Here is a 22,879-nt window from a genome sequence, read left to right as displayed (position 1 = left end):
TAGGCAATTTCATCCATATCTTTTCTCTGCTCTTCTGTGAGACTCTCTGGAAAAGACCCATCTATGGCTTTGGCCACTTTTTGTTGCACCAGAACTGCTTTCATCTTCTGCCTCCATAAGAGAAAGTCTCCTTTCCCATTAAAGACCTCTAACTCTACCTTGGAACCCATTTAGCTTGCTGGTTCGTCACTTAGGAATTTCCTCAAACAAATGGCAGGCACACGTTTCTTTCTTGTGAATGAGTATACAAGAATGCTCTGATACCACTATTGAAACTTAATTCAATACATAACTCATCACAGCAAGCATACAGAAAGAAACAAACAAGAAGAATCACACAAAGAACACACAAATTTTACGAGGTTCGGTCTAGAAATGACCTACATCCTCGGTGAACTCCATCCAAGAAGTTCTTGCACTATGAACAAAACAGATACACCTTTGCAGCAGTTTCTCTCTTGATTTTACAGATTCTCTACACCCATAAACCACACCAGAAACCCCTTTACAACCTCTCTCTTTCTCACAAATCACTCACCCAGAATTATCCTAAACAATACCAAGAGAAAGAGAAATACAAAGAGAAAGAGGCTACAAGAAGAAAAGAGAAAACCAGAAGAAAAAACTTTGATCGAGAACTAGCTGCTTCTATCATCTGTTTTCTGTTTCTGCAGTTAAACCATTATTTATAAACCTCCAAAACAGAAAACTAACCGCTGACTCATTCTAACCACTTTCTTAAGTGCAATGGCACCGATTCACAACTGATGCTTAAAAGAAACGTTAACTTTGACCATCTCTCAATTGAATCACAACCAGCAAATAGGATTACTACTACAGCATCCAAAGCACGTTAAATATTGTGTCTTTGTTCATCTTTTCATTTAAATTATTTTCTACATGGTATCAGAGCAGGTTTGATAATTTTTGTTTCTCTTCTTACACATTTAGCTATGGCTGATTCAAATCTGAGTCTAAAGCTTTCATCTGTTCCTTTGAATGGATTTAATTTTGTATCTTGGTGGCAAGTGAAAATTGGGTTATATAGATGGTAGTCTTCTTTGTCCAAAAACAAATGATGCAAAATTTGAGGATTGGCTAGCTACTGATCAACTTGTTCGATCATGAATCTTAAATTCTATGGATCCACAAATTGGTGAAATATTCACCTATTCTGAATCTGCAAGAGAGCTATGGGAAGCTGTCACAGAATTTTATAGTAACAAAAATAATGTTTTTCGTGTTTATGAGTTAAAGCTTGAGATTGCAGGAGCCAAACAGGGAGACAAAACATTCAATGAGCATCTTGGCCATCTAAAAAAATTATGGGACGAATTGAATCTATATCGTCCACATACTACAGATGCAAAAACATTATTGCAAAGAGCTGAGGAAGATAAAATCTTTGCTCTTCCTAGTAGTTTGAAACCATATTATGAAACATTGAGAAGTAACATTCTTATGGATGCTAAGCTTCCTACATTATCTACTGTATGTGCCAGCATTCAACGAGAAGAAATTCGTAAGCGAACCATGAAGGTGGCTCAATCAATTCAAGATGCAGAAAAACTTGAATCTCATGCACTGGTGACTGGAAAATTTGATAGAAAAAATTTTTCAGATTTAGAAAAGAAAAATAATTCTAGATACAAAGGAAAGAAGGAACTCTTCTTTTGTGAACATTGTGGTAAACCTGGGCATACAAAAGATTGATGTTGGGAGTTGTATCCACATCTCAAATTAAATTTTGAGAAAAATAAAAAAGCTTATGCTACAGTGGCTGATGCCTCCATCTCTACAAATCAAATGAATCAGTTTAACCAACTCTTTCAACGATTTGGTAAGTCCGTATCTTCCGAGTCAACTCCTTCATCTGCATCATCTACACATCTTTCAGGTAACTTGCAAGCCTATCTCACTTCTTCTTCTAATGTCACTTCATGGATTATTGATTCTAGAGCAACTGATCATATGATTAATAATCTTTCCTCCATATATGATTTTATTCCAAAATCTAATAACCATGAAGTTTCTGTAGCTAATGGGTCTACTGCTCCTGTCATAGGAAGTGGAAAAATTAGTTTCTTTCCTCATTGTCCCAATTCGAATGCTCTAGTCATCCCATATTTCCATGTTCAGCTTTTATCTGTTGGAAAGATAACTAACTCTTTGAACTATGATGTTATTTTTTCTCCTACCTCTGTAATTTTTCAGGATCAAAAAATGAAGAGGAAGATTGGTGAGGGAACTTACTCTAATGGATTATATATGTTGAATTCAAATCTTTCTGAAAGGGCCTGTCATACAAAGAGTGTTAAGGAGAGTCAAGTTTTACATAAAAGACTTGGTCATCCATCAACTCATATTTTATTTAGTTTATTTCCATCCATTGTTGTTAAGTCTGATATTTGTGATGTCTGTCAGTTCTCTGAACAGGCTCGTTTACCTTTTCCTAATTCTTCTTCTATTTCAAATCAATGTTTCTAACTGATTAATTCTGATTTATGGGGTCCCGCACCTATTGATTCTTATGATGGATACAAATATTTTATTTTATTTATTGATGATAGATCTAGAGCCACCTAGATTTATTTATTAAAATCTAAAACAAAGGTAGCTTCGATTTTTCAAGAGTTTCATAACATGGTGACTACTCAATTTTATGCCAAAATTAAGATGTTTAGATCTGATAATAGCACAGAATATACCAAAAGTTTTTTACCTGAATATTTACGCAGCCATGGTATCATACATCAGACTAGTTGTGTTGGAACACCACAACAAAATGGGGTGGCTGAGAGAAAAAATAGACATATTCTTGAAATCACATGTGCAATTATGTTTCAAATGCATGTTCCAAAGAGATATTGATCGCATGGTGTTCTTACTGCGACATATTTGATTAATAGGCTGCCTAGTCGAATCCTTAAATTCAAGTCTCCATTAGAAATCCTTAATAATCGTAAACTTGATATATCACACTTATGTGTGTTTGGTTGTAGTTGCTATGTGTAACAACAAGCTATTCATCGTGACAAATTGGATGCTCGAGCAATTAAATGTGTATTTTTTGGTTATTCTTCTACAAAAAAGAGATACATATTTTACAATGTGAGTAACCGGAAAATTATCATATCTTGTGATGTTGTTTTTGTTGAATCAGAATCATTTTTTCAGGTAACAGATGCTTTAGAAAATCAGTTTCAGGGGGAGAGCTTGTCCGATTTGATACCTCTTCCAATTGCTCCAAATATAGAAACAGAGGCAAAAAAGGATCGCTCCGCTATAGTACAGGATGGTGTCGTAGAGCCAGAAGTAGAAGCAGTTCAAGGTGAAAACACAAATGCTATAGATGAAGAAACAATATCAGCATCATTACCTCAACGCAGATCGAGTAGAGTGACTCGTCCTCCTGAAAGGATGAAGGATTTCTTTACCTATCACAGTGTCTCTTATCCTATTGAGGCTCATTTGACATATAATAATATCTCTAAGCCTCATGTCTCTTTTTTAAGTGATGTATCCAGGAATCATGAACCTAAGACTTTCAAGGAGGCTAATTCTAGTCCTATTTGGTAGCAAGCAATAAAAAAAGAATTACAGGCACTTGCAGACAATAAAACATGGGACATTGTTAAACTTGCACCAGGAAAGAAAACAATTGGCTGTCGTTGGATATATAAAATTAAATTTAAAAGTGATGGATCAATTGAATGACACAAGGCTAGACTTGTCGCAAGAGGTTTCACTCAGACCCATGGAAAAGATTACACAGAGACCTTTGCTCTAGTTGCAAAGATGAATATAGTTCGGATTCTTCTCTCTGTAGTTGCAAATTTAGAATGGAAGTTATTTCAAATGGATGTCAAAAATGCATTTCTTCAAGGTGATCTCACAGAAGAAGTCTACATTAGTATTCCTCCCGGTCACCCTCAAGAATCCAGAGATGGTCTAGCTTGTAAATTAAAGAAGGCAATATAAGGAATTAAACAATCACCTCGAGCATGGTATGCCACGCTTAGCTCTATTTTGATGTTAAATGGACTTAAAGCAAGTGCTACAGATTCCTCATTATTCATAAAAAAAAGGTACTTTCGGAATCACTGTTGTATTGGTATATGTTGATGATATAATAATTATTGGTGATAATAATTCTGAAATCATAAAACTTAAGGAATTGCTGCATAAAAAGTTTGCTATTAAAGATCTGGAAGTATTAAAATATTTTCTTGGGTTAGAAAGTGCTTATTCAAAGAAAGGCATATTTCCTAGTCAATGAAAATATGTGTTAGACTTGTTGCAAGAAACTGGGAATCTAGGAGTCAAACCGGTGGACACTCCTACATACAGTAGTAAACTTGATAATGATGGTGAATTACTTGCTAATATTGGCCAGTATCAAAGATTAGTTGGAAAACTAATCTATCTTACAATCACACGTCCAGATATAACTTATGCAATTAGTCTGGTAAGTAGGTTCATGCATGCACCAAGAGTTAATCACATGACAGCAGTTCATAGAATTTTGCAATATTTGAAGGGATCACCTGGAAGGGGTCTTTTGATGCACAACAATGGTCATTGTTCTATTATAGCCTACACTGATGCAGATTGGGCAGGTTGTCCAGTTGATAGAAAATCAACCACAAGATATTGTACATTTGTTGGTGGTAACTTGGTAACGTGGAAAAGCAAAAAGAAAAATGTGATTGCAAGAACAAGTGCCAAAGCAGAGTATCGAGCTATGGCATCAACTACTAGTGAACTTATTTGGCTTAAACGTTTACTACAAGATTTGGGCTGTCATACTTCTCAACCTGTCAAATTATTTTGTGACAATCAAGCAGCTATCCATATTGCCTCAAATCCAGTTTTTCATGAACGTTCAAAACATGTCGAGGTGGATTGTCACTTTGTCTGAGAAAATGTTCAAACTGGTGTTATTAGTACTCCTTTTGTTCGAAGTAGTCAACAATTTGTAGATATCTGTTGTTATAAGACACCAGATAAAGTATTGAAGACCAGAATATATTTTTTATTCACTGCACTACTCTTTATATAGAGCTAACATTTAACAGAAAAACAAAAATATTTCCTAAACACAAGGCATGACTAACAGCTTCCTAATTTCTAGCTATTAACAGCATAACAGCATAAATAATAACAAATATCCTAAAGACTTGGTCAGCTAACTGCATAACAAATATTCTAATGACTTGGTCAGCTGACAACAACTCCATATGCAGCTACCTAGGCACTGTTACAACAATTTCTCCTCCTTGCCTAATAGCTGCATAGACTTAGTTTGTTTCTCAGAACTTCGAATCTTGCTTTTGGAAGAGCCTTGGTAAGCACATCTGCAATTTGGTTCTCAGTCTTATAATAAACCAGTTTAACTTCACGAGCCTTCTGTTCTTCTCTCAAATGATATAGCTTGATCTTGAAATGCTTTGTCCTTCCATGAAAAATAGGATCATTTGAAATTGCAATGGCAGCTTGGTTATCTACATAAATTTCTGTTGGCTCAGTTTGGTTCATGTGTAAATCTGCTAGTATTTTCCTGATCCAAATTGCTTGATTCACTGTAGCGTTTGCTGCAACATACTCTGCCTCCGCTGTACTTTGAGCTATCACATCTTGCTTTTTTGAGCTCCATGAAAAAATTCCTAATCCAAAACTGAAACAAAAACCTGTTGTGCTTCTCATGTCATCTATAGAACCTGCCCAGTCACTATCAGAATAACCATGAAGCTTAAAAGAGTGACAGCTAGAATATTTAATTCCATAATTTGTTGTGCCCTTGATATATCTTACAATTCGTTTGGCAGCCTGAAAATGCATTTCACTAGCACAATGCATAAATCTCGAGAGCAAACTTACTGCAAACATTATGTCTGGTCTGGTAGCTGTAAGATACATCAAGCAACTAATCAGACTCATGTATAAGCGTTCATCAACTTTTTCAGCTCCATCCTCTTTGCTAAATTTCTCCTTTTGATTCATGGGTGTGCTAGTGCTTTTGCAATCTTCCATATGGAATTTCTTGAGTATTTCCTTTGCATACTTCTTTTGGCTTATGAAGACTCCATGATGGTCTTGCTTCACCTCCATTCCTAGAAAATAGGACATTAAGCCAAGGTCTGTCATCTCAAATGCTTCAAGCATTTTGGCTTTAAATTCTTTCACCAGCATCTCATTGCTTCCTGTTACAAGAAGATCATCAACATAAACAGAAACTATAATTAAGTTAGCATCTGTTTTTTTTATATATAACGTAGCTTCACTTGGACTTTTAACAAAACCAAGGCTTTGAAGATATTCATCGATCCTGCTGTACCAGGCCCTAGGAGTCTGTTTAAGACCGTATAATGCCTTCTTCAATAAGTATACCTTCTCCTCCTGTCCCTTGACTTGAAATCCTTCAGGCTGCTCTACATAAATTTCATCTTGAAGATAACCATTTAAAAAAGCAGATTTAACATCCAACTGGTAAATCTTCCATCCCTTTTGTGCAGCCAAAGCAAGTAACATTCTGATTGTATCCAAGCGTGCTACTGGAGCAAAGGTTTCTGAAAAATCTACTCCAAACACTTGACTATACCCTTTCACAACTAATCTGGCTTTGTGTTTATTTACAGAACCATCTGCATTAAATTTGGTTCTGTAAACCCATTTGACTCCAATGACCTTTCTATGTTGAGGTCTATTCACCAACTCCCATGTGTCATTCTTCTCAATCATCTTAAGCTCTTCTTCCATTGCTTCGATCCACTTGACATCCTTTTCAGCTTCTTTAAACTCTGTAGGCTCAAACACAGCAATATTACATCTTTCATAAATATCAGATAATAACCTTATACCTCTAATTGGTTCATCATCTATGTTATCATCCATATTTTGTTGAATTTCAGACCGCTGCTCCTTTACTGACTCCTCCCAGTTCCATTGTCTATCTTCCATGAATGTGACATCTCTACTTACAAGAGTTTTTCCACTTTATGGTTGGAAAATTCTGTAAGCCTTGGATGCTTTACTATATCCAATAAAAACTCCCAGTTCCGCCTTTTTATCGAGTTTCTCTCTTTTCACCTGTGGCACATGAGCAAAACAAAGACAACCAAAAGTTCTTAAATATTGCAGGTCTGGTTTGTAACCAAACCAAGCTTCAAATGGAGTTCTTTTCTGTAGAACTCTGGTTGGCAATCGATTCAACAGATAAACTGCAGTATTTGCAGCCTCCGCCCACAGGTTCTTTGGCAATTCCTTTTCATGCAGCAAACACCTTGTCATTTCCATAATACTTCTATTTTTTCTTTCACTTACATCGTTCTGCTGCGGAGTATACGGTGCTGTAAACTGGTGCTCAATGCCAGCTTCATCACATAAATTTTTGAAACTATCACAAGTGTATTCCTTTCCATTGTCTGATCTGATTGTTTGCATCCTGTAACCACTTTGATTCTCCACCCAAGTTTTATATTTCCAAAAACATTAGCAACTTCAGATTTAAATTTAAGAAAATAAATCCAACAAAATCTGGTGCAATCATCAACAAATACAATATAATATTTACTGCCATTTAAGGAAGATGTTTTTAGAGGTCCTCCAACATCTGTATGTACCAGTTGAAGTTTGCGTGTTGCTCTCCATGCAGTTTGAGGAAAGGATCTTCTGACTTGCTTTCCATATTGGCAAGCCACACAATCAGAAAGTTTGTCTTCCAGTAATGGTACTCCTTTTACCATTTTGTGATTCTGCATGTATAGAAGTCCAGCATGATGAAAATGCCCAAGCCTTTTGTGCCACAATTCCGCAATGCTTGCACTGCTAGGAAATGCTATCTGCTCCCCCTCCATCAGATTTAGAGCAAAGCTTTTTGCTCTCATTTTCACCTTAAAAGCATCTCTTCCTTCTGCATCTTTAATCCTGCACCATTTGTCTTCAAATATAACTTTGAAGCCCTTCTCAATCAGCTGTCCAACACTAAGTAGGTTTTGGTCAATATCAGGCACATATAAAACGTCAGTAATATACTTCAAACCTGATAAGCTTTCTAAAGCTACAGTTCCTTTGCCTTTGACTGAGATGTATTCCCCATTTCCAATTTTTACTTTGGAAATTTCAGTTTTGTTGAGTTCTTTGAAAAGCTCTAGATCATTAGTCATGTGATGTGTGCAACCACTATCAATCAGCCAAGAATCACTAGAACTGTTGCTTGCTGCAAAACAAGTTGCAACAAATAGCTGCTCCTCTTGATGTTGCTCAACAGCAGTATTTGCTTTTCCTTCATGTTGTTGTGACTTACAGATTCTCTCCATGTGCCCAATCTGACCACATTTCCTGCACTTGACATCTGGTCTCCACCAACACTTCCTTTGTGGGTGGTTAGTTTTTTTACAGTATGGGCAAGGTGGATATGTCACCTCATCCTTTTTGTCATTGTATTCAGTTTTCTTGCTGTACTTCTTTTTGCTGTCCTTCTTGTCTTTGCCTCCTCCTGAATTTTGTGCCTTTGCTTGAAAAGCACCCTCTACAGATTCTTCTTTTCTCATCATTCGCCTTTGCTCTTGGGCCTGCAATGCATTTACTAATTCTGCCAAGGATATACTTGACAAATCCTTAGATTCTTCTAATGAAGAAATTTTAGATTCGTACTTTTCAGGCAAAGTCACAAGAATTTTTTGTACAATTCGTTCATCAGAAAAATTCTTACCCAGCAACCTCACTTTGTTTACTATGCCCAGCAGCTTGTCAGAGTAGTCTTTGATGGTTTCTGTCTCCTTCATTTTCAGCATTTCAAACTCCCTGATCAAGTTAAGCACTTTCATGTTTTTGGTTCTTTCATTGCCTTGGTATTCGCTTCTGAGATAATCCCAAATAGCCTTTGCTGTCTGTAGATTCATGATTCTTGTAAATATGGTGCTTGAAACAGCAGAGAATAGACATGCTTTAGCTTTGGACTTCTTTGTCTTCCTCTCTTTGTGAGTCTTTAGTTGTACTATCGTTGGATTTTCTGGCAATGGTAGAACATCATAGTCCTCCTCTACAGCCTCCCAAAGATCTAATGCCTCAAGATGGACCATCATTTTAATAGCCCAAGCCTGATAGTTATCACCATCAAAAATTGGTGGAGCAATATGAGAAAATGTTGTTTCAGCTTCCATTTCTAAAGGTTTTTGTGTTTCTGGTCTTTTAAGTTACTGGTTTTGGTTTGTGTTTCTGGGTTTGTGTTTAGATTCACTCAACTCACAGATCCCTCAAGAGATGGCTTAGCTCACAGATCCCTCAAGAAAAATAGCTCTGATACCAATTTGTTGTTATAAGACACCAGATAAAATATTGAAGACCAGAATATATTTTTTATTCACTGCACTACTCTTTATATAGAGCTAACATTTAACAGAAAAACAAAAATATTTCCTAAACACAAGGCATGACTAACAGCTTCCTAATTTCTAGCTATTAACAGCATAACAGCATAAATAATAACAAATATCCTAAAGACTTGGTCAGCTAACTGCATAACAAATATTCTAATGACTTGGTCAGCTGACAACAACTCTATATGCAGCTACCTAGGCACTGTTACAACAATATCTTCACCAAAAGTTTATCTGTTATCAAGTTTCATGAGATTTTGTCCAAGTTGGGCTCTGTTGACATCTTCGCACCAACTTGAGGGTGAGTATTGACAGAGAGAAACTCTCGGGATTAATTTAGCTATAAAAGCTAAGAGTTGTGTATTGGTTGACTATAGAAGATAAAATAGGAGCTGTATATTTAATAGATACTATATTATACAGCTTTATCATTATTTGTATAGCATGTACAGCAACAGTTGCCTTATCAGTTACTGTTGCCTTATCAGGCTTATCATTTGTACCTATATAGTGCATTGTTATCTCTTCCTTCATATCACTGAATATAAGATATATTTTTTCTGGTTCTGGTGTACAGATAGGATTCCTACGAGAGCATCCAAAGCACGTTAAATATTGTGTCTTGTTGATCTTTTCATTTAAATTATTTTCTACAGTTAGACATCAAGGAATTGATTTGATATTTTTTTTATTTGTTTGTACTTGGTTTTACTTATCACACTTAACTTGCATCATTTAGCATTCAATAATTGATATACATTACTGTTGGTGTATGCATGCCCACCAAATTACAGTTCAATATCAATTTTGTTATAGTTGAAACACACATCGATATGTCCCCGATTGAACTGCTTAGTTGCGCTATCTTTCCCACAGTGAGTATCTTTCCCACAGTGAATGGTTTCGGATTCAATATATAACCTAATGATCGTCAAAAAAAAATACAAATCAATATGATTAAGCATAGTTCAATTATTGACGAAAAATGAGGGAGAAGCCCATTACTTGGTTTAAATTGAGTCCAACATTTTGACCCAAGTTGCTTTGCGAATAAGACCACAACCTAAGTGGGAAATCCAACCCAAATTCAGGCCCTTCCAAATCCTTGCAAGATGTATCTACATGTTCTTGCCCATATTCCTATGCCCAAGCCCAAAGAAGAGCTGGAGGAAAGTTAACTTTCAATTTCAAGGTAGAACCCATGGAAGTTGACCCAATAAATCGTTGCAATTCAAAGAGTTGGACTCTTCTCAAATAAGTGGGCTCAGCCACTTAACTGCATGGCTGGTCCAAATTTAGTTTTTCACTGACACGGGACAGAACTATATATCTACGCTTTGTGTTTTTTTTGGTGAATAACTAGATATTTATGCTGTTATAATAAGCAAAGGTATTCAAGTGAAAGGAACATTGACGATTTGACTCAATTAGAAGACTCATGTCAACAAGTCTCTTACTCTATATTCTTACCGAAGACTGTATTACATACGATGAATTTGTTTTCCTTCTCTCTCCCTCGTCGACTTAACATCAAATGATTTTGAGCTAATGGGCTTGCTTAGATCCCAACTACGGAGATCAGTGGCACAGAACCGACTGAAGAGAAACCCATAAAGAAATCCATAGAAAGCCTGACCCAATTGGAAATTTCAGGAATCAGACCAGTGCGGTGCAGTGGTACCAGCATTAACTTTGGAATATCTATTTCATTGTTGAAAACTTAAATCTCATAAATAGAAATATTAAAAAGCGAATTAAATTGACAGTTAAAACAAACTATAATCTTTTATCTCAAAAATATTAATAAAAAATAAATGAAACTATGGTCTGTCGTAATCGGAATTAACAACTTCACGAGGCAAGATCATACCAGAGCAAAGTTCCTTAATAAGAAAATTATACAGAGAACAGAGAAAGAGAACGATAAACTTAGTGCATTTCAACTACAAAAGCTTTTTTTCCGGCTATCTCTAAATTTCCATTAGAAAGGAACTAAAAACTCGTAGATTACAGAGACCAAAATATGTTCATACATCCGCTAACCCGATCCTAACTGGCAAAACCCACGTCATATTCACAGAAACATACCTAAACACACACACACACACACACACACGCAAACATACATTTCGCTTGCAGCGTTATCTTTATTCTCTCCATTTTTCCTATTTACATTAAGCGGCGCTCTTCTTCGCCTTCTTAGCAGCTGGGGATTTAATAGACTTTGGCGGTTTGGGCTTCGCAGGTGTCGATTTCTTCGACTTCTTTGCAGGCTTCGATACCTTCTTCGTCTTCTCGGGCTTCTTCGCTGACCTAGTTGTTGCCTTGGTTGTGGCAGTAGATCTGGTCTTTGTCTGTTTGGGCTTCTTCTCCGCTGTGGGCTTTGAGACTTTAGAGACTTTGTCATTCTTTCCCGCTTCAGATAGCTTGTAGGACGCCTTGATTTTGATAAGCTTTCCTCTCGCTGCAGAGTTCTTCAGCTGTAGACCCAAAATCTTCTTGAAATTAGCTGGAAGCACCGCTTTATGCTTCTCTTCTATGAATTTGGCTATGGCATACGGACTCGACCCGCTCTTCTCGTTCAGAGACAACAGCGCCTCCTTGATCATCTATTTCCATCCACAAAAATTAACGATCAGAAAAACAAAACCCAAAAAAAAAAAAAAAAGAAAAAAAAAAAAGCCAGTTAACAGAATTAACAAACGAGATTAACGGAGACAAAGAAAAAAAATTTGTTGTTTGTCAGATTAAGTCTGGCTATCCAAACACAAACTGTAAAGACATGCATGGAAATTTCCAGAATCACCCAAAAAATACAACAAAAAAATCAAGATTAAATGAACGAAGAATAAAAAGTTAAATACCACAATTTTATACATAAATAATAAAATAAACTCCATTTGAATTCTGAAATACCTGAAAATATGGAGGATGGGAAGCAGTTTTGAGCTGCTTGGGCTTTCTCTCCTTAGTGGCTCTTGGCTTCCTCTCCTTGACAACCTTCTCAGCTTTCTTGGTCTCCTCGGCCGCCGGGGCCTCCACCGGAGGAGCCTCTACGGCCGGAGCATCACCTTCTCCATTGACAGACATCATCAATAACAGTAACTAAAACGGTAGACAGTATTTTCCAGGAGCAGAAAAACGTTAAAAGCAGAACACTCAACGCTGATGACGTTGGGTTCGATCTGATCCATAGGCTATTTGTAGTAAGGAAGTAATCCACGGGCAAGGCAAATTCGTATCCTGATTGGCCTGATTTTAGTCATGCGGATCGCCAGCGTGTAAGGATTAGATCAAGTAGGTGCAGGTGGACACAAATCTAATCGTTGGATTAAAGGACCATCACATGGGAATCGATGAGCGTATTGGGCGGTAGGATTTCCAAACGTGGCCTTGGTTTTCCTCACGTAAATGAATGTGCGCAGTGCTTGTGTTTTCTTGCTAGATTTGCGGTTCATTTTCTAGTGAATTTGCTTGCAATTCGACTCAGAACCATGTGAGATGGAAAGGTAGAATAGCAAGGATTATAATGTTGGTTTTAGGTGGCCAAATGGTTGAGTTTTATTTGTGACATTTATGTAACAAATAAGAACAGTCCCTTTTTTTTTTTTTTTTTTTTTGCCTTTCAATTTGCATATGAGATAAATAAAACCATGACTTTCCAATTTCCTTCATTGGTTTGTGATTTAGAGGGTGCTAAACTTGCAAATTGCAATTTGTTGTCTCCCTATGTTGAAAACATTAAGAAATTAACCAAAAAGAAAACAACCATTTTCTGCATAAATAAAATTAAAGTTTAAGAAACCATGCTGCATTATGAATTTCTCATTTCATTTGCACGACATAACTCATCACTGTAAATTTTATTTTGTATGATCCATATTTAATCAAGCATTAACCCATAAATTTATTTTATTTTATATTTTTCTCGTTGTTTATTATTACTGCTGCTGTAGATTATTTACCAAAAAATAAAAAATATGCTACAGGAGCTGGAGCCGGTTGAACCCATTTTTTGTTTCTAATATTGTTACATACCAACATGTGGATCCATTCCAACCTTTTGTAAAAGTAAATCATTTTATTCTGTCTCAGAAAAATAAATAAATAAATATTCTAATTGTTCGGGCATATGTCACGTCAACCATTTCAAAGTTGCCTTCCACTGTCTCATACTTTAGCTCAAAACAGTAACACGTGGCTACTGCCAACCACAATCCTGAACGCTAATCATCCTTTTTTTTTTCTTTTTTTTTTTTGGTAATAGAACGCTAATTATCTTAGTCATGCTACAATGAAAACCCTCTCATAAATTTTTATCCATTGCAAGAATAATCGGTAATATAAACGAATAAATAAGCAAAAATCATTAGATTAACTTTAAAAGCTTAGTTCAAAAAATCAGTCACAGAAGCACCATAATTTTGCATTCTACATTAAATATGATGAAAATTAAATTACAGAATACACTAGAATCCAAACTACCAATCAGCCAAAAAGAACCAAATCTATTTGGATTTTCATATTTATCAAGTCTATAGATCATGAAATATCAGACCAGCTTTTATATACCCAGAGCAGGGAGCTGAACGTAGCCAATAGGCAACCAAGTGACGCTTAAATTTGTAAAACGTTACCTCTTCCAGCGACTAGCCTCCAACGCATTTGTACACAAGAAAAGTAAGAGAAACAGAGAAAAGACTAACCAGACAGATGTACCAAGAACGAAGGAGCAAAAGAACTTTCACTAGTATTTCTAAATTCACATATTAAGACGGCATCATCCATATCTGTGAATATCTTACATTATCTTAGATTCCAACACTCATATTTAACATAAAAAATAACTTTAATTACTTCTATCATCGTATAATCCTACAGGCCCTGAAACAAAATATAAATTCTCCTTTTTTGACAATACTAAATGACATGGGAACACTCCACAGAGCACTACAAGCAAGACCAAGAATGGCTTAAACACCCCATAGATCTCTGCACAAGACTATGGACCAGTAAACCAAAATGATGACAATAAAAGAAATAAAAATGAAATTAGCACCCTACGGTATTATACAACATTTGGCAGCCATCCACACTCCATGATGCAGAAACTACTTAGCATTACAAAACTTAATGCTTCAACATTTGCTAGATGTCCTTAGGATAGTGCTAACCAAACATTAGGTCGTCAAGATACTGCTTCAACATTTTAAGAGGAATTTTAAAACTATTCAAATTAAAGATGTTCCTTCGAGAGTCTATGACGCAGGTGTTATCAATTGACAAGGTTTAGCTTATTCCTTCACTCTCAAAGACTGCTACCACTTAGAAAGGTTCTAACATATACGACTGAGCTTGTAACCAAATGCATGGGTAGTCCACATTATATGGCACTTACCCACAATTCAGATTGAACGAAGTTAGTATAGCAGTCTCTTTCATCTGTTTCCGATAACTAAATGAGACCACTCAGAAACCTTTCTTCTATTTATTAGGAGACCACCCTCCAGGCTATCACCACAACAATTGTTCCAGCAACTATAAATTCTAACCAAAGACTATTTCCATAAAATATTAAATAATCAGAACATTTTACACCCAACCTACCACTCATAAGGCAAGCAATCTATCTTATATTAGGAACCAGAATAAGAAGAATTTCCAAACAGAAAGGAAACGACCTATAAAAGCTCTAGAGGCTGAATGTTTCACTGACTGACTTTGTTATCTAAGAACACATGTTATTTCTAATCACCATTTAAAACAGCTTCTAGATAAGAGCCGAAATTGGAGTTAACATTGAACCTTAACAACCATTCACCCAAAATGGAAATTGTAACATCAAAAATATATGGCAACTACAATCTCAACCCATGGACATTACACCAGTATTTTCTTTTTAGAAAAATATACCACTGGGATCTCCCTAAATATCTATTATATAATTGATTATTTTCTACTTAACAAGATCTATTAGTTCTACTCCTCCAAGATAGGTATCTATGCAAACGAATGTTTGATATAGTGATTCCTATAAGGGCAGCACCCTTTCCTCAGATAAAGGGAAAGAAAGTTCTGGCACGCTCAAAACCAGATTTCTAGAACGACGACGGAACGACCCATTCGCCAAAAAACCATATACTCAAGTAGGCAAAAATATATGAACCCAACCTATTCACTGGAAACCTCTGATAATAGACGGCACAGGGCAGTAAGTCTGTGATATGTATCTATTCAAAAAACCTCCATTATCTGTACAAATTTTAAATATCTCTGTCTTGCCAAGAAACCCTCCAAATTGATCTCCACAAGATTCCCAACCTGACTATTTAAATTATGACCTCTGCATCTCCACAGAAAAGTAAAAACCTTAAACCTGACCTCCAATAAGTCACCCGAATTATTCCTATAAACCACAAGATCAAATATCATCACATATACCCAATCCATGATAATAATTAACAATATAATGGGAAGCAAATGTCTACACTTCTGCACAACAGCTCATAACGAAAGCCATCAAGCTGTTCACACCTAGTGTAAAAGGGGCCTATCTTTTTTGTCTCCATCATAAAAAAGTGCATAAATTTCTTAGTTAAGGCCCTTGAAAGACAACCTAAACTAGAAAGATCTAAGCTCGTGACATTCTACCAAAATTTTAGAAAAGAAAGTAGAGAAAAGTGGACAGATAAGAAGGACAAGCAGATAGAAGATAGAGAAGACAAATAATTATGGAACTTCATCTTCCTTTCTCACAACAAGCTACTAGTGCATAAGTGATGAAATGCATCCTCCATTTCCATGCTCACCTAAAAAGAGTAAATCAGAACCTCTGAGAAAGGAAATTCACTAGAACAGAACCAAAAAACAAAATTTCAAAGTTCATATTATTATTACCAAAGTGCATATATTCTAATATTAGTAGTGACCTCCATACGACGGATCACGCCGATGGAAAGATGAATAGGGGCCTCCAGGATACTGCAGAATGAAAACCAGAAACATAAAGTACTAATTCCTTACATCAAAACCAGAAACATAAAGTACCAATTCCTTACATCAGGGCCATAATAATCATGAGAGTAGAGACTGCTGCCCGCTCCATATGAATCTGACACATAAATATATGTAGTTGAGTAATCAGATAAAAAAATAGACCACACAAAATGCACAAGCAATAACACTTCTACGCATGCCTTCACACATTCAAACACACAATAAATATTGCATCCATACCATGATAACGGTTTCCATGAAATGAAGTTGCTGGATCAATATAATCCAATCGTGGGCGTTGCCAAATGGGCTCCACATAATCAGGATCATGATCCTAAATCCAATAAGCACAATTCCAAATGGTAAGAAACAGAACAAAAGAATATGATGCAAAATTTTTGAATGACAGGGAGGGATGTGAAAACCTACCCTCATATATAATGGACGCTTTGTTCCACACATATTATCACCATATAGATAAGGGTCATCAAAGTGATTTCTCATGAAAGGTCTGTCAAAATACCCTTCTGGAGAATATGAATGCCACCTAGAAGGATAATGCATCCCATGGCCTCTATCAGGGTCATCATGCCATGGTCTATCAAAATTAAATCCACCATTCCTACCTGATGAGTACTGATTACCTCTGAAAGAGCCTCTTCTTTGCCCTGCTTTGTCAATATATTAAACTCTTAAAATTTGACTATTTTTATAATCTAGGTATACATAATGGGATTAGAGGAAAGTTCAAAAAGTCAAAATACAATAAATACAATGACAAGGCCATTAGATAACCTCGTGCAATAATATGTCTCCCATGAAAGTTGGGGTATGGGTTATCAAAGTCATATTCATTTTGAAATCCCATTCTAGCTGCTTGACCACGTCCACCTTGATAGAAACCCCTGCCACGTGGAAAATTAAATAGATTCCCACCCCGCCCGTAGCCCCTTCCTGTAAGTGAAAAAAATACATAATCTTAGCAAAAAAACAAAGCTTCTGTTCCAAACAAGTAAAAAGATAAATAATAATTACCAAAATTCGAAAAAGCTCCACTACCATGACCAATCCGAAATCCACCACTCATTCCACCCTTCACAGCTTGAGTTTTAGGTAAAGGATTTGAGAGTCTAGCTTTCACTTTTATCTGGTACCACAAACATCAATTCAAAACACTATTAGAACCAAGTCAGACAATAAGTTTGAAAATATATTGAGTAATAATTAATCTGTGACATTCCACCTGCATGGATATAGATATGCCTGATGAGGAACATTCCACAATAGAGTAAGGCAATGAAATAGATAACTATTTTCTAGGCACATTCCACAATAGAATAAGGCAACGAAATAAATAACTATTTACATCTATAGATATCCACAACCTAAGTCATTTATATTTCATATTTAAACGTATTCACTTATGTTCAAATAGAAATTTGATCTTAAAAAAGAAAATTCCTTCCCCTGTTCAACTTGATATCTGCACTATCAATGTGAAGTTATATTTAACTCAGACAAGTGCTGCAAAGGTGGTATATCACCACAATAATAGAATTACCAAAGCGCTAACAAGATACCTTTGAGTTCCCATCATCCAGTTCTGTATTGTTCACAGCATTAATGCAAGCCACTGCTGCTTCATGGGTAGAGAAATCAACAAATCCAAAATCCTTTCTCTTTGCTGAAAACATATTCCGGGCAAGGAAAATCCGCACAATTTCTCCATAACCTTTAAATTGCTCCCTAACTCTTTCTTCATCCCAATGAGGAGGTAGGCCATCAACAAATACTGACTTGACTTGGGCCATAACTTCAGGGTCTGGCTCACGTAAAGGTTCAGCAAAAGCCACTTTGGCTGTTCTCTCAGGGTGTCCAAAAATAGCATCGGCCTTTAGAAGCCTCTTGTAGGCAAGCATAGCATCACCATGGCAAGAGAACTCAATGAATGCAAATCCCCGACTCAGCCCTTCATGCTGGACATCAGGAACAAGCGTAATACTTTCAACACCTTCAACACCATAATCCTTCAGTTTTTGCTTAATCTGTAATGTATGTTGTATAAAAGAATGAGTACACAAACCTGAGAATGATATTCTCCTACTAAATTTATTTATTCATTTCATTTATTTATTGATAGGTTACTTACTGCTTCCTTGGTCCATGTATTGCAGATATTACCCAAAAACAACGTATCATTGTCCTCACTTGGTGCGGTCCCACATCGCTTTCCGCAAATCTACAAAAATAAAAGCATTCAAATAGAACATATAGATAACTGAAAACAAAAATAGTATGACCATACATACAACAGGGTTTTTCATTTCTAAAAGTGCCCTCCTTGCATGCTCCTTCTTTGTATATTCCACAAATGCATATCCCTTGTTCTTATTAGTAGAAGGACTCTTGTGCAATCTAACTTGAACTATTTCTCCAATCTTCTCAAAAACTCGTCTCACATCTTCCTCAACTGCATCCCGATCCAGCCCACCAACAAAAATCTCACGCTCTTTCTTAATCTTACGCTCCTTCACAATGGCTGACAATTCCCTGTGCTCATCTTCCGCTGCCTCATTTTCTTCAGCAGGACCATCTGCATCATCCTCTTGAAGCTCCTCATCTCCATGTTCTCCAAGGTCCAACTTCCCACCATCCTCCATTCCCTCATCATCATCAAACTCCCGTACAGGCTTAGCATTTTCTGTTTGCAATGGGACGATGGCATTTGTGACTCTATTAGCAATCTCAATATTTGGCTGTTCCACATTTCCATCATCTCTTGATTCCTCCTTCTCTTCTTCCTTCCCGTCCCATCCCTCCTCCAAAGCAACAGAAAGTTTTTCTTGTTCCAAAGTACCTACAAAACTTTCAGTATTAGTTACTTGCATTTCCATTCTGCTTTGGTCCCTCTTAGCTGATTCTCCGACATCCTCAACGGCAGGTTCTTCAACTTCAACAATGGTCCCTTCATTCTTCACAGGATCTTCATCATCATCATCAAGAGGGGCTTGATGGGGCTCGTCCTCCGTAGACTCCAAATTCTTGGCATCTGCCACCTCCTCCTTTGATTCTTTAGCTTTCGCCTCCGCAGGTTCCGCTAAATCAGGTGTCTGAGGTGTATGTGCAGAAGCACCTTTTGCTGAAGGAAGTTTCTTAGCTTTCCCAGATGTTTTTTTCACAGCTGATTTAGTTGCCGAAACCACTTTTCTAACCGGTGTCACATCAGCAACATTAGCCAACGCTTCAGCTTCCTCAACTACAAATTAAACAAGAGAAAGGATATCAAAAAACCAAAATACTAATTAATAGTTTATGATCAACCAATGATAAAATATGTATATATATATGTGCCACTGAATTAAACAAATTCTTCTTCATGTGATTTCTCAGACCCTAAATACGATAAGAACACGTAGGAACCAAAAACTTTGTTCATCCTAATTGAACTAATTTAACTTCGTTATATCGCAAATTTCTAAGTATTGTTTTGATTTTGTTTCAAAAACAAGACAATCAATCAAAATTACGTAAAGAACGGAAATAAATAAAGTATGAAAAGAAGGAAATAGTCAGTAAGATAACATAATTGTTCTAACCTGATGATTCTTCGGGCTTCGAACCCGTCGGGGGAGTGGTTGAGTTCTTCTTGATCTGCCGGGCTCGGGTAGAAGCAGCGCGCTTTGTTACGACGGTTTTAGGAGTGACCAATCCCGAGTCCAACTCCGGAGGCGTAGGACAGGTTTTAACGGCGGATTTCCTCGCCGGCGGGGTTTTCTTAGCGCTCGCCAATTTGGCTTTGTCCGCATTCCGAGTTCGCATGCTGACGGTAATGGTAAGGATTTGAATCCGAACTTTGAAACCGCCAAAATAGGACAAAATAGTCTGCAGAGAAAATTGCTTCCTTTTTAGTTTTCCAGGGAAACGAATTGTTTGTTGATTAATGGAGTTGCGGTTTTGATTGTAGTAGCTAGAAACGTTGGCCAAGTACGTTTTGAATTTGCTCAACGACGACGTTCCCAGCGATCGGAATGGTATTGGAAAGCCATAGAGAAATTATCTTTAACAAAAAATAAATAAATAAATAAGATTTTAAATATAATAATTTTATATTAATTAAAAAATGTTTTTACGTCATATAAAAAAAAATTTAAATTAAAAATAAAACAAACCACAAATATAGTTAGACCGGCCTTGCTTGCGATGAAGTAGTCGGCGAAAGACAGATATCGCGGGAAACCACCGGCAAACGGTGCCGTTGAGGTATTGAATTGTTAGCCATGGGCGCTTCAGAATCCACACTTTCAAGCTCACAGGTAGAATATACGAATCTTCCGAAACTTATTATTCACTTCAAAAATTTCCCATAAAACTATGTTCTAAGCTGCATATAAATATTTATGCTTGAAGAGGCACGTCGACCAAATTACGACCGTTTCCGAACGATCTCAAGTCGCCGATCCCATCTTAGAGAGGCTCAAATCCCTCAAGATTGTAAGTTTCTACTTGGCATTTTCAGGTTCTAAAAAAAATGACATTTTTTTTTTTTAATTTATTTGTTTTAGACTGAAAATTAAGGCTTCAGATTTGTTAAAATTGCAGTCGTCGCCGATACTGACGTCACCTCCAACCGAGAGTAGCTTGACTGACATTCTAGTGAGGAAACCTTCCTCTTCCTCTGCTCCAGGTGGGCTTCTTATTTGCTCAATAATTAACTTGGCCTATCTGCTTTCTTTTTTCTTTTCCTTTTTTGGGTCTAATTGAAATATAGGCTTCGATTTTTATAGTTTTCTAAACGATGCTTTTATGAAAATGCCAATTCATCATCTTGGCTTGATTGCTGATATAGGGATTGTGGATCCAAAGGTGCTACTGGAACTCTTCTCAATGTACCGTGATTATCAGGAGGAGAAGACACAAAAGATTCGCAAAAATCAGGTTTTTCCCATATAACATAGTTTGGTTTTTAAAAGCTCAGCAAACATAGTCTTTACTAGTATTTTAAAAGCATTGGATGGATCTCATATGTATGCTTGTGCTCTCAGTATCCTTTCCATTTTTCCTTTAAAGCTATTTATGGGTCTCCAATTTGACCTAGTTAATAATCAAGCTGATTCTCCTTAATATTTTGAAATACTTTTTGTTTTGATGCCCAAATAACTGAATATAGTTCATTTGATGCTCGATGTGTTGCAAAGATTAAACCAGGTTTAATCAGTCATAGATCCTGTTATGTCTCAAATGAAGTTTTTTGAGGGGTGAAAAAAAAAAAAAAAAAAAAAGTTAATAAATAAATAAAAAGGAACTAACGAACTATAAAGAAAAATGTTCCTTTGAATCCAGGCTATTGCTCTCTGTATCCTTGTAAGCTGTTTTCTGAATACTGCATTCAGTCTGATGTGACCAAGACGTGAAATTACTTACATAAGTTCATAACCACAGTCAAGTCTTATGCTTTTTGTTACTTGCAACTCCATAGTTCTATGTTTGGTATCGTTTTAGTGGTTTAACCTCACTTATAATAGCTTGTATTGCTTATACTCGGAGTTTGTTACCTTTAATTTCTCCTTCACTAGGACTAGGAAACTTTGTACTCCATTCAATCTAATTTGATACCAAACATTGCAGGAAGAGATAGAAAACAAGATTGAGATTGCAGATGCCCTGGCTATTAAGCTTCTTCAACGTCTTAATCACTCTGTATCAGCCATGAAGACAACTTCACAGCATTTATCAGAAGGTGTTTGAAAATTCAAGATTTCCCTTTTTTTCATGTTACAGAATATCAATGACAATTAGATCAGTTTCTCGCTAACATAATGCAACTTGGAATTAGCGAGCATTGAAAAGATATATCTTCACTCTATCTTTTCAGTGGATATAATGATTTTTGTGAACCCGGTTTTACCACCTTCTGGCTCTATGCTGACTGAGAATCATAAATTTCTGATTCCACTTATCTTATAATCAATTTTCGTATTTGTATTAATTTTTGTTTGGATTTTGCAGTTCATGCATTACAGGTGGATATTGGAGTGCTTAAAGGAAGATTGACGGAGGTTATTAGTAATTGTGATGCATTATGCAAGAGAATAGCAGTAGAAGGACCAGAATCTCTTCGGTCATCTGTAAAGCCATTTTCAGTCACCACTGTTGATCCAGAAATTCGATCTGGTTCATCTTCTCTCCAAAGAGTGAGTAACAAAATTCCACCTTCTACAGAAACCTAGTTAGATCTGACCATTTTCACATTGATTTTCGTGTACACAGTATTGGTATGGATTGAGGTTTAGCCTTAATTGACATCCTGATTCCTGATTGCTTATGTTTGATTCATTTTTGGATGAGCCAGTGTATTTGTAACCAAGAAATTAATAAATTTGAAACTATAATGATGCTTGATTCATTGCTTGATTGTTAAGGTTTCCCTCAACTTCAATAGAACGGTAAAATTAGCAAACAAATAGGTTCAATAACAGAAGAGAATTTCGTCTTTGGCACAAAAG

The 22,879-nt window shown here is 36.4% G+C and overlaps 3 protein-coding genes across 5 annotated transcripts; 1 reads left to right on the top strand and 2 right to left on the bottom strand.

Annotated features, from left to right (window-relative positions):
- Positions 1-11,247: 11,247 nt before the first annotated feature.
- On the bottom strand, positions 11,248-12,563 carry LOC107424398 (histone H1). The gene is made up of 2 exons (XM_016034188.4): positions 12,297-12,563; positions 11,248-11,989 (listed from the first exon to the last, which is right to left on the bottom strand). The coding sequence occupies exons 1-2, from the start codon at positions 12,471-12,473 to the stop codon at positions 11,555-11,557; spliced, it is 612 nt and encodes a 203-aa protein (XP_015889674.1). The 5' UTR covers positions 12,474-12,563; the 3' UTR covers positions 11,248-11,554.
- A 3,253-nt stretch (positions 12,564-15,816) lies between these two features.
- Positions 15,817-20,674, bottom strand: LOC107424395 (heterogeneous nuclear ribonucleoprotein Q). 3 transcript variants are annotated; one of them, XM_016034184.4, is made up of 12 exons: positions 20,546-20,673; positions 19,973-20,433; positions 18,686-19,632; positions 18,526-18,615; positions 17,957-18,421; positions 17,412-17,523; positions 17,172-17,330; positions 16,806-17,044; positions 16,617-16,710; positions 16,439-16,491; positions 16,278-16,361; positions 15,817-16,189 (listed from the first exon to the last, which is right to left on the bottom strand). In XM_016034184.4, the coding sequence occupies exons 2-11, from the start codon at positions 20,193-20,195 to the stop codon at positions 16,299-16,301; spliced, it is 2,445 nt and encodes an 814-aa protein (XP_015889670.3). In that variant the 5' UTR covers positions 20,196-20,433; positions 20,546-20,673; the 3' UTR covers positions 15,817-16,189; positions 16,278-16,298. The 3 variants fall into 3 exon arrangements, 1 of the variants encoding a protein (XP_015889670.3); XR_003056962.3 differs by lacking the exons at positions 15,817-16,189; positions 16,278-16,361; positions 16,439-16,491 and having other exon boundaries at positions 16,806-16,923; positions 17,003-17,044; positions 20,546-20,674; XR_003056963.3 differs by lacking the exons at positions 15,817-16,189; positions 16,278-16,361; positions 16,439-16,491 and having other exon boundaries at positions 16,806-16,923; positions 17,021-17,044; positions 20,546-20,674.
- Positions 20,548-22,779, top strand: LOC107424397 (uncharacterized). Its single transcript, XM_016034186.4, has 6 exons — positions 20,548-20,689; positions 20,784-20,867; positions 20,976-21,060; positions 21,223-21,311; positions 22,002-22,113; positions 22,383-22,779. Exons 1-6 carry the CDS (start codon positions 20,654-20,656, stop codon positions 22,601-22,603), a joined length of 627 nt encoding a protein of 208 aa, XP_015889672.1. The 5' UTR covers positions 20,548-20,653; the 3' UTR covers positions 22,604-22,779.
- The last annotated feature ends 100 nt before the right edge of the window (positions 22,780-22,879 follow it).

The sequence above is a fragment of the Ziziphus jujuba genome, chromosome 7, assembly GCF_031755915.1.
Source record: "Ziziphus jujuba cultivar Dongzao chromosome 7, ASM3175591v1".
In the NCBI taxonomy this organism is placed as follows: domain Eukaryota; kingdom Viridiplantae; phylum Streptophyta; class Magnoliopsida; order Rosales; family Rhamnaceae; genus Ziziphus; species Ziziphus jujuba.
The sequence above is the reverse complement of the archived record's forward strand: the minus strand, read 5'-3'. Positions and strand labels throughout refer to the sequence as shown.

Coding starts and splice junctions, on each gene's coding strand:
- LOC107424398 (XM_016034188.4), bottom strand. CDS start 12,473: ATGATGTCTGTCAATGGAGAAGGTGATGCTCCGGCCGTAGAGGCTCCT. Junction 11,990..12,296: donor CCCATCCTCCATATTTTCAG/GTATTTCAGAAT, acceptor GGATGGAAATAG/ATGATCAAGGAGGCGCTGTT.
- LOC107424395 (XM_016034184.4), bottom strand. CDS start 20,195: ATGCGAACTCGGAATGCGGACAAAGCCAAATTGGCGAGCGCTAAGAAA. Junction 18,422..18,525: donor ATACATGGACCAAGGAAGCA/GTAAGTAACCTA, acceptor CATACATTACAG/ATTAAGCAAAAACTGAAGGA. Junction 17,524..17,956: donor TGGATGATGGGAACTCAAAG/GTATCTTGTTAG, acceptor TTGTGGTACCAG/ATAAAAGTGAAAGCTAGACT.
- LOC107424397 (XM_016034186.4), top strand. CDS start 20,654: ATGGGCGCTTCAGAATCCACACTTTCAAGCTCACAG. Junction 20,690..20,783: donor CCACACTTTCAAGCTCACAG/GTAGAATATACG, acceptor TTATGCTTGAAG/AGGCACGTCGACCAAATTAC. Junction 21,312..22,001: donor AAAAGATTCGCAAAAATCAG/GTTTTTCCCATA, acceptor CAAACATTGCAG/GAAGAGATAGAAAACAAGAT.